This window comes from Diadema setosum, chromosome 7 (genome assembly GCF_964275005.1).
Source record: "Diadema setosum chromosome 7, eeDiaSeto1, whole genome shotgun sequence".
NCBI classification, from domain to species: Eukaryota; Metazoa; Echinodermata; class Echinoidea; order Diadematoida; family Diadematidae; genus Diadema; species Diadema setosum.
Window position 1 is genome coordinate 17,339,038 of NC_092691.1, and position 10,722 is coordinate 17,349,759.

Genomic DNA, 10,722 nt, shown 5'->3' on the forward strand with positions numbered 1-10,722 from the left:
CTTTCGTATTCAAATCACTTCCAACTAAATTGTACACTATTCAGCCATTACTCATATCAGTGACAGTGTAAGGTTTTTGTTCTGTTTTGTTTTTGTTTTTTGTAACACCTAGTATAATAATTAGTCTGCTTAACCCTAATCAGAGCACGGGCATATTTGGCTATAAATGCTAAAACCGTTGGGGATTCCGCCCCCAGATCTCGACCATCAGTGTTGCGAATCGCAGCGATATTTGACACGCGTGTAAACAACGTCGTAATCTACAAGATTATGTCTTAAGATTTTTGAAATTATCAATATCTAATTAAAATTAATTAATTGTGCAAATTAGGCCCAAAATTTTATTTTATCCTAATTAAAAGCATTGAGAGTCTATTTTTTATTTAAATATCTGTTTTAACATATTCAACAATCGTACATCATACATGCATGTAAGAACTTCCAAGTCATTCTTCTTATGTATATCATTGTTCTTGAAATTTCTTATGTATTTCTCTGTTTTCGACTTTTGATTTTCTTTGTTTTCGTATTAGAGATTGTCATTGACCACTTTTTAAGATCAATCAATCGAAGTGTTTGATAGCACAACAATAGTGGATGCAGGGGGGGGGGGCTTTAATCTTTTGTGAAAATAAAAGAAATAAAAAGAAAGAATGAAAATGGTTGTGTGCTGCGCCTCCCTTTAACAATTTAGCTAAAATTGTGCTGAAGCCCCCCCTTTTGTTGTTGTTGTTGTTGCTGGGTCAGCAGATGAAACCCGGGAGTGGTCTTTTTTTTTTCTTTTCTTTTCTTTTTTCTTTTTTTGCTTGTCAGCTGATTTAAAACCGGAAGTGGGAACAGAAATATTTTTGCGCCCCTCCCCCCCTTTTACGGAATTCCAGGATCCGCCCCTGGTACAAAATATTCAGATTTTATGAGTTTCATGACAGAACACTTCCCCCCCCCCCCCAAAGGAAATGTACAAAAAAAATCACATAATTGTGCCTGTTTTGGGGTGACATGCAGTTACAAAAATGAGCGTGCATGGCTTGTAGCAGTACGCGCGGACCTTGCAAATTTGGCCTTAAAAATTACCATTTCTTCGAGGTGGATCATCAACTGGAAAATCTACCAGTTGTGTCCAGTTGATCCCACTTTTGTCCTACTTTCTCCCATTTTTTTTTCTACTTGAATCAACCAATATGTTCCAATGTACACAATATTCTTTAAAGGGAAAGCAACCGGTTAATCTGCTATTTTTCGCCAGAAGAGTTCAACTGGTAGTGGTATTAACTCACTCAGTTTGGTCCATTTGTTCAAACTGGAGTCAACTTGTATGTTTTCTAAATGTGCTAGTCCATTATGCTGCTTTCCAGTGGAATCAACTGTTAAATCTGCCAGTTGCGTCCAGTCGACTTCAAGTTATATGATTATAAAGGGCCCCACTTTTGTCCATGTGTTTCTATACAGGAATCAAGTGGCTGATATTTCAGTATTCCACTTATGTCAAAGAAATTCTATTTGGTAGAAAATTGCCCAGTTTATTTCATTTGCTTCAACTGGAATGAAGTGTTATAGTTTGGAGTTTGTACGTTCAGTTCACTTGTTTATGTGGAGTCCACTTGCGAATCTGCTAATTGAGTGGCATGGTTTCCAGTTGGTACAAATAGAACTGAATATTCAGTTTAGGGCCTATACTTCAACTGGAATTGCCCTTTTATTTCTTTTTTTTTTCAGAGTGTGCCAGTTCATTCCACTTAGTTTCAACTGGAATGGTATTCATTTTGATCTTTAATTGTATGGTAATTCATACCATGGTAATCCATGATGTGAACCAGTTGTTTTCAGTTGCAAGTATTTGAACAAGTTGGGTCAAATGGATCTACTGGGACCAGTTTACTCTATTTGATACCTTAGAGAATGCAACGTGTGTGTGTGTGTGTTTGTGTGTGTGTGTGTGTGTGTTTTTTTTTACCTAGGAATATCATAATTGATATGATAATTGTTGTTGAACCTCGGTATCACCATGTTTATTCTAGGGTACCTATAGAAATGCAGAAGATACCATAAGAACCATGGATATTCTGCAGTATACAATTAGTGACGCCGTGCTTGTACTATGGTATGATGGTTATTACATGGTATCTCCATGGTTATTCTATGGTACAAGTAGTAGTACCACAGTGGTGCTATGGTATAATGGCTATAACATAGTATATTCATGATTACTTTATAATACATGCAGTTATATCGAGGAAATGCAATAGATACCATGGTTATTTTATGGTGCAAGTAGTAAACGTGGTCGTGCTATGGTATGGTGGTCATTACATGGCACCACCATGGTTATTCTATGGTACCTGTAGTAATACCAAGGAAATGCCATAGATGTCATGGTTATTCATTGGTATAGTAGTAATACCATGGTCGTGTTATGGTATGATGGTTATAACATACTACAGTGTATTAGTATGGTATAACCATCATACCATCTATTACCATGGTTATTCTGTGGCGCCTGTAGTAACACTATCGAGATACTATAGATTTCATGGTTATTTTATGGTACAAGTATCAATACCATGGTCATGCCATGGTAATGATAGATATAACATGGCATCACGATGATTTTCTGTGGTACAAGTAGCAATACCATGGATAGCATGGTTGTACTACGGCGATTGCGGTTTTACAATGATACCATAAATGTCATGGTACATTTTTGTAAGGGAGACTCTATATTGCATTCAAAGTGCTCCACTCATAAGCATCCCCACAAGAAGGACCGTGCTACCTTTATCATCACGCTTATCATTTCTCAGTAAAATAAAGATTTAGACGCTGAGTAATCCTACCTTGCCTAGAAATAATTCACCATTGTTGAGTCAATGTTTGAAAAATCTATTCAGCAACTGACTTGAATTATGCATTTTTCCTGGAGAGCCTCGTTATTCGTGATGTACATGAGTAAAGCAGCTTTCATGGGCCTTAGCCAGGAGAACATGCGATTTGTGTTCTAATATGGACAAATATGCATAAGAACTGTGTTAGATAATAATCATGATAACATCACTTCATTTGAGTATTAAGATGAAAATTATGCGAAATGTTAGCCAAAAAGGTTTGCCGGAAATACCACGGTCTAAGAATATAATGTCCAGTGTAATTCGTTTTATATTTTTCAGAGTATTAGTTTCTCTGCTCAAGGACCACAATAAATTCCAAAATTCTATGTATGGATCTGTCGATTTATGTACTACATGATGTGAAATTATGATTACAGTGAGATCAAACTAAGGATTACTACTAAAATCGACATGGGTTGTTAAACTTTGCCAAGTTATTGTCTCATAGTTCCTATCTGAATGCGTTTCAGAACCAGTAAATTATATCATCAATACTTTATATAAATGTCTCAGGAATTCTGGATCTTGGATTACTCGGGCTGTGCCTTGTGTACTTGTGGATCCTTAGTCAGCGGCCATCCAGGCGGCATACCTTTGCAACTGTGAGCCAGTTTGGGTTGCTAGTCCTGGTCAAGAAATGCCTTCACAATCTGAGGGACTATCCAATAGCCAAGGCTTCCTGGCAAAAGCCCAGAGAGCACCAAGAGCGTCTGTTGATCGACATCATCAAGAAGAACGGCAACACCGAGTACGGGAGGCGATTTGGTCTGCAGGAGGTGAAGTCACTGGATGGCTTACGCAGACGGCATCCGTTGACAACCTATGAGCACTATCGAGGGTACGTGGAAAGGATGATGGACGGCGAAACTAATATTCTCACTGCAAAAACGCCTGCTAGCTTCGTTCGAACAACCGGAACCACTGGACGGTCGAAGCACATCCCACTCACCTCTAAGATTAACTTGTTTAAAAGGATTGGGACAACGTTAAATCTGACACTACTGGAGAATTATCCAGATGTCAGTCTGCTGCAAAAGCAGTTAAACTTGTATGTGTCACCCCGAGTGTCTAGAACAAAGAGTGGTGCTCTCATTGAATCAATCGGGCGGTTTTCGGATGAGCATAGAACTCCTCTTCTGGGCTACACTTCTCCGCCGGAAGGATTCCAACTCGAAACGATCTATGAGGCCAATTACATTCACCTCCTCTTTGGGCTACTCGACAGAGATGTTGGCGTTGTTCACGTGGGCTTCATGAACCTTTTAAGGAGCGCCCTCCGACAGTTGAGTCGGTGTTGGCCGGACATCGTCCACGACATTGAACACGGGACCATCCCGAGCTCTCTCGAGCTTCCTTCTCATATCCGTGCCTCGTTGACGGCAGCTTTGGGAGGTGGTGATCCCGGGAGAGCCGCTGAATTACGCCGAGAGTTTGAGAAAGGGTTCTCAGGTCTGATGAAAAGAGTTTGGCCCCGTTTGAGAGTCATCCACTCAGTTGACCACACTGGAATCTGGCCACAAATAGAGAGATCATGGGCTAAAGGTAAGTCATATCACTGTTGCTGTTTATCCTGTGAAACCTGCCTTAGCCCTGTGCTCGGGACTTTAAATTATGTATACACGCTATGTGGTTTTCTACGTCAATCGTCACTGTATGTACACGAAGGGTGGAACATGTGATGTTAAATTGTCAAGACATGGTATTCCTAGGAATAATTCCAATCCCTCTTTGCACCTCTCACCATACTGGTGATGAGGACCTTGAGGCAGAAATCGTAATCACTTTTAGGTTAGGGCTTTTTTAATCAAATTTTACGCATTTTGTTCTGGTGGGTTTCCATTTGTTATTTTATGATATTTCTGTGTTTGTCTGTCGCACGCAGATATTTTGTATATATATTTTATATTTATCTTCTGAAATCATACTCAAATCTTACATGTCTATATGCATGTAATGTTTGATTCACTCTCCTGTATAAAGTAAACTTCACTCATGAAAGCATGTTTGATATGTTTGATGTATTCTCACGATGTGTAAATCATTGTAAAACTGCATGCAGGGAACATTTGGAAAGCAGGTTTGTGCAACTAATTAGGCCTAACCCGCGGGATGAAATAAAGAAAACAAATATATAAGTAAATAAATGAACAAACAGATAACTGTGATCTTTGCTTGTCTTGTCTACAGGAATTGAACATCTTCCACTATATTTTGGCTCGTCAGAAGTTTTTACATGCCCCTACCTGGGTTTGAACTCCATGAACGTACATGGCCACGTGCCGCTTCCGTCCGTTGTGGTTACAGAATTCATCAAAATTGAGGACACGTCAGTATCTTGAAAGTTGTCTATTTCTCTTTCTCTCTTATTCTGTCTTCTGTCTCTCTCTGTCTGTCTGATTGTCTTTCTCGGTGGATTATATTCATATATGTCTGGACGCGTGTGCGTATACAACGATGAAACAATGTCGTAACAAAGATTCATATACGTTCAAATAGTTATCAGAAACACATATAAAAAGTTATAACATGGTTTGTGGTACACATGCAGTTATATGAAGTAAAGTTCTGTGACTTCTACTCTAATCTTATCAATAGTGAAACCAAACGCTAGAAGCTAATTATCCCAATTTATTGTACAAAGTAAAAAAAAAAAAAAAAAGTTTGAACAAGTTTGAACAATATCTAATCAACAAACAAACAAACATACGGAGAGAAAAACTATCAAGTATGAAATAACTATAACTAGGACATTTCCTCCTTTTGTTGAAATTTTGCTAACTAAGTTAGGGTAGGATACAATTTGTCAATCGTAAATGATTAAATCATTAATCGTTCAAAGCTTCATAAGCAAATTAACTAATGAAGATTCAGAGCAATTAGTCCAGAGCGTTTCGTGTACCGGATTCAAGAGATCTATTGTTTCTGTACACCACGATTCTGTCGTCACATCTAAATAAAAGTTGTTGACAATTAAAGATACAGTACACTTTGATTGGCCATGACGTCTTGATTTTTCTTTTCATTTGGTATTACCGGATTCAAGAGATCTATTGTTTCTGTACACCACGATTCTGTCGTCACATCTAAATAAAAGTTGTTGACAATTAAAGATACAGTACACTTTGATTGGCCATGACGTCTTGATTTTTCTTTTCATTTGGTATTTAGGGATCAGAGTCAACCTAAAACATATTTCATGGATGAAGTAGAAGTCGGACAGTGCTACGAAGTCGCTGTAACCCACGAATGGTTCGGATTCTACCGTTATCGAATGGGCGACATCTTCCAAGTTGTCGGTTTCCATGAGAATTGCCCTATCTTACAGTTTCAGTACAGGTTTGTGAAAACAACCTCCATTCTTTTTCAAAAAGATATCAGCAGATAGAATATAAAGTACTTAATCAAACAAGATAGAAATCTACGTGAAAAGGCAATGAAGAATTACAGTTACACTTATTATCTTCCATGTCTTCAGAATATTCCGGTAGAATATCCATTATGAAAGTTAGGTAGGTGGCAATATCATGACCTTACAACCCTCGACTTACTCTTCATGTTTTCTTCAGTTCAAAAAGTAAGCTTGAATAGTCATGACCGCATTACTGAAAAACTATTGCGAAAGGCATGATGTTTTTTCTCAATTAACATTATGAAAGTTTAGTTGCTGAATAAGTAAGGTTTTGCTATTCTGATTGCAAGCGGATTATACTACTTCGATTTCCTCGATGATGCACACAAAAAAAGAGACGATGATTATCATCACAATCCGCCTCTCCCCACACACACCCAGGTGGTCAACCACACACATATTATGCTTGTTCCAGAGATACCGCCTTTAAAGTAGACATTCATAGGAATTTGATTGCAATAGAACTTAGAATATGGGAATTCCAATGCATAATGAAGGTATGCAGTCATATATCAAGAGAGAAAAATGTTTTGCTACAGTTAACTGCATATTCGCTCTTCAAAGCTCGGTCCTGGGAGCGTTCGGAAGACCCCGCTGAACGGTCCGCCAGAAGGCTCTTTTCTGATGACGTCACGCACTGGATATGTAGTCTCATAGGCCCGAATTCACGAAGGTGGTACAAATGAAACCATGGTTTAAACCATGGACAAAAACCATGGAGCGCCAAGTGTCGCACAGAATATTTCGTTATGAAATTGGTCATTTTGTCGACAAATCATATATTTCATGGACGAAATGTTCATTTAGCTACAAAATTTTGTCATTTCGTTACAAAATAATCATTTCATCGACGAAATGACTGATTTCGTATGGAAATATTTCATGCGACACTTGGCGCTCCATGGTTTTTGTCCATGGTTTAAACCATGGTTTCATTTGTACCACCTTCGTGAATTCTATATGTTCCATAGGTATTATACGGAGAAGACCTGGAAATTGTTTGAAGTATGTCTTCACAGCCTGATAAATTCAATATTTCAGTCTCTAAGTACATTTGTTGTTGTTGTTATTTTAAAGATCGAAAGAAGAGAGAGAGAGAGAAATGGGGCCCTATACAAAAAGTACATTTCTTCCACATCTACATGTAGATCATAGCATTCGCTTCTAGTCAAACCTCTTAAATCATAACATTTATGACTGCTAATGTTGCATTAAGGGGATTTCACCATTGAGTGGTTTGGTGCTCATTTCGGCTCCGTTCCTTCCAGAAGTAGGTCCGGTAGTCGCACGCCACCGAAATGGGTTAAGATTTTACTCCCTATCACAGGCTTTTGAAAGTTGGAAGAGAAGCCATCAAAATTATTTCTCCATAATTCAGGGTTTTGGGAGGGAGGCCAGCATATTTGTCCCCTTTCACATGTTTTTGAGAGGAAAGCTAGCAAAATTACCCCCTAAATGAAGGAAGAGTGCTGAGGGGTAGAATGTGCACAAGTTTAGCTCCTGCATGGACAGGAGTATATTTAGGGACTGTCTCATTCTGAATATACCACAAAAGAGGTACTTATTGTTTATTCCCGCAGCACTTTTCTTCGCTCAGGGTCCAGGTTGGATTTCTGTACAGATCGAAACGTCTTATAAAGAAAAAGGAAATACTAAAATACAGACAACCTTGCCTAATTCGAATCTATTTGGAAATTGCTCCGACTTCGACTAATGGGGGATTAAAATCAATAGAACATAAAGAGAAGAGAACTTGAAAGACCTTTGACTTAGATGATCATTCTACTTACGTAAGGTCGACTTAACTGCACAAAAAAAAAAATTAAAAGGCAGTAATGGAGGACAGATTTGTCCAACATCAAATTGAATCATTTGATCAAGACTTATTTTCAAAATTTCAAATTTCTATGCTTTGTAACTCCTTTTGTTAACACTACGAAATGCAAATTTGATAATGGCAATATCATTCAGAAAATGGAAAGACTTCGATCCTTGTGCCCCCTAGATGACCTGCGAAAAAAGCCCAGCCTGGCATGCTTCGCCGCAAAACATGCACTCTTATTTCATTATTATTATTATTATTAATTGTTGTTATTATTATTATTATCATTATTATTGTTATTATTATCATTAATTATTGTTATTATTATTATCATTATTATTATTATCATCAATTATTATTGTTATTATTATTATTATTATTATTATTATTATTATTATTATTGTAATATTTAACGCACCCTGATTTTTTTTTTCGGGATCCTATTTCATTATTGTGTAGGAAAGATTCAAAACTATCTCTCTATGATAAGAAATATTTCTGGGGAAAAAAGTGAAATAACCCCTATTTCAAGGAATTTTCGGAATTTTTTCCCCCGAAGCAAAGCCTGAAAATATACCACTTTCCCGACAAATCGGGAACGCCACCTGAGTAATGTTTGTATTGGGGGGCATCTCAAGTGCTCATGGATGCAGTCCTCCTTTGTCTGGACTGCGTGCGCATTTGTTTTGTTCTCGGTTTTGTTTTTATTTAACCCATTAGCACAGGGAACCAGGGGTGCCATGCAAAGGGTGTGTGGGGCTTCCGAATCTTATTTGTAGGGATCGATTTAATTCTCAGTTGCCATGGATATGACCCCTTTCCATTCGTTTTCCAATGTTTCCCGATTGCAGACTTGGCCAGATTCTCAACCTGTGTTACGAGAAGCTGAACACGAACGTGGTCAATGAGGCAATGAAAGCAGCAGTGGCCCGCTGGCCCGGTGTCAGTCTAACGGAGTATACCGTAGCCGAGAGTTCACTTGTTCCGGAAGATTCTTCAGGTAACCGCGTGCTACTGGCTGCCGCGATCAAGCTAATAATGCATTGACATTGACGTCAACAGATATGTCATGGAAGCCTATGTCCTGATAACATGTATGATATTTGAACAATCTCACAAGGACTGTTGTACATGTATGTGGGATATTGCCATTATATATGTTGCAGTTGTTTTCGAGTCTTATTGTGTTAGTCACCATGCATCAATCCTGTGCTGTACTGATTGTGTATTACTGCAGAGTACGAACCGAACGAAGACTCACCCTACTATTATGTCTTTCTGGAGCTAGCGCCATCTCAAAAATCACTGACGGATGAAGAGAAAAAAGCGGTGAGATTTTTCTTTAATTGTTTGTTTGTTCGTTTGTATGCTTGTTTGTAAAGTTCTTTTTTAGGGGTTGCTTTGTTTTTTGTTCTTTTTTTCCTATTTTTTTTTTTGCTTGGCAATGGAAGTGTAATTGGGAAACTTTGAGTAATCAGAAGTACAGTAGATCAATTATCATTTTGTATTCTTTTGCACGAATAACGCGACTAATTTTCTTTTACTCTAGATTTCAAGGAATCATTATCATATCATTGAGTATTGTTATTTAGCATGCCCAGCTAAGTCAGTTGAAGGTGTTTTTTTTTTATTGATATTGCGTGAACATTTCTTACTCTTTTCACAAGAAGACATTTGTTGTTGTTGTTCTTATGGTTATTGTTGTTGTTGTAATTGATGCTGAAAGATCATTTTCTACCTTGCTTTGCTCCCATTGTACAATGTATGTATGTATGTATGTATGTATATATATATATATATATATATATATATATATATATATATATATATATAGGGTATTATTTTATTTACCCCTGGAAACTGACCGGTCTGTTCCATACTCATTTCAGAAAACAGTGCACTGGGCAACTATGAGTGCAATGTTACGTTGATAATTCAATCATGACGGAGGCAATCAATGCTAGATGCCAGTGTATCATATCGGTGTTTTGGTACATTGATCAAAAGGTCATAAAACTTTGAGGTGACGGTGTATCAAACGCTATGTGGGCTTACCCACAGTTTTGAGCAAGAACATCTATTCGGGGAAATTCCCTTTTTCCTTGCCAGGTCGACGAGGAGTTGCGTCTTCGTAACGGTGACTACGACCGCCTTCGTCGCGAAGGGAGCATATCTCATCCGAGGGTACACTCCGTCACATCTGGGGGATTCGAGGCGCTCCGAGAACACGTACTGCAGAACACCAACGCCACGCCTTTGCAATACAAGGTCCCAAGGAAGTTGCGATCCTTTTCCTTCTTCCAAATAATGCTGGCACATAGTTTGCGATGAATGTGAACGAGCGAACACACACACACGCACACGCTGGCACGTGAGTGTGTGAAAAACAATTCTTTTCACAGATACTTGAGTACCCGATTAACTCGTCACTGTAATGAATTTCACTTGCCCTACCTAGGAGGCTAGGACTATATTCTCAATCTACAGTTACATTTCTTGGACCCAAATTCTGAAATAGCCTCTGTGATAGTTTCTTTTTTTATGTATGTAGCCTCTGTGGTAGTTAAATAGCTGACCCAAGTCTAAATTTTTCAAAATTAATCCTA

The 10,722-nt window shown here is 38.2% G+C and overlaps 1 protein-coding gene across 1 annotated transcript; it reads left to right on the plus strand.

The window, feature by feature from the left end:
* The first annotated feature begins 2,561 nt into the window (after nt 1–2,561).
* On the plus strand, nt 2,562–10,447 carry LOC140231087 (uncharacterized). The gene is made up of 7 exons (XM_072311238.1): nt 2,562–2,575; nt 3,454–4,427; nt 5,073–5,211; nt 6,054–6,221; nt 8,968–9,116; nt 9,354–9,445; nt 10,226–10,447. Exons 1-7 carry the CDS (start codon nt 2,562–2,564, stop codon nt 10,445–10,447), a joined length of 1,758 nt encoding a protein of 585 aa, XP_072167339.1.
* The last annotated feature ends 275 nt before the right edge of the window (nt 10,448–10,722 follow it).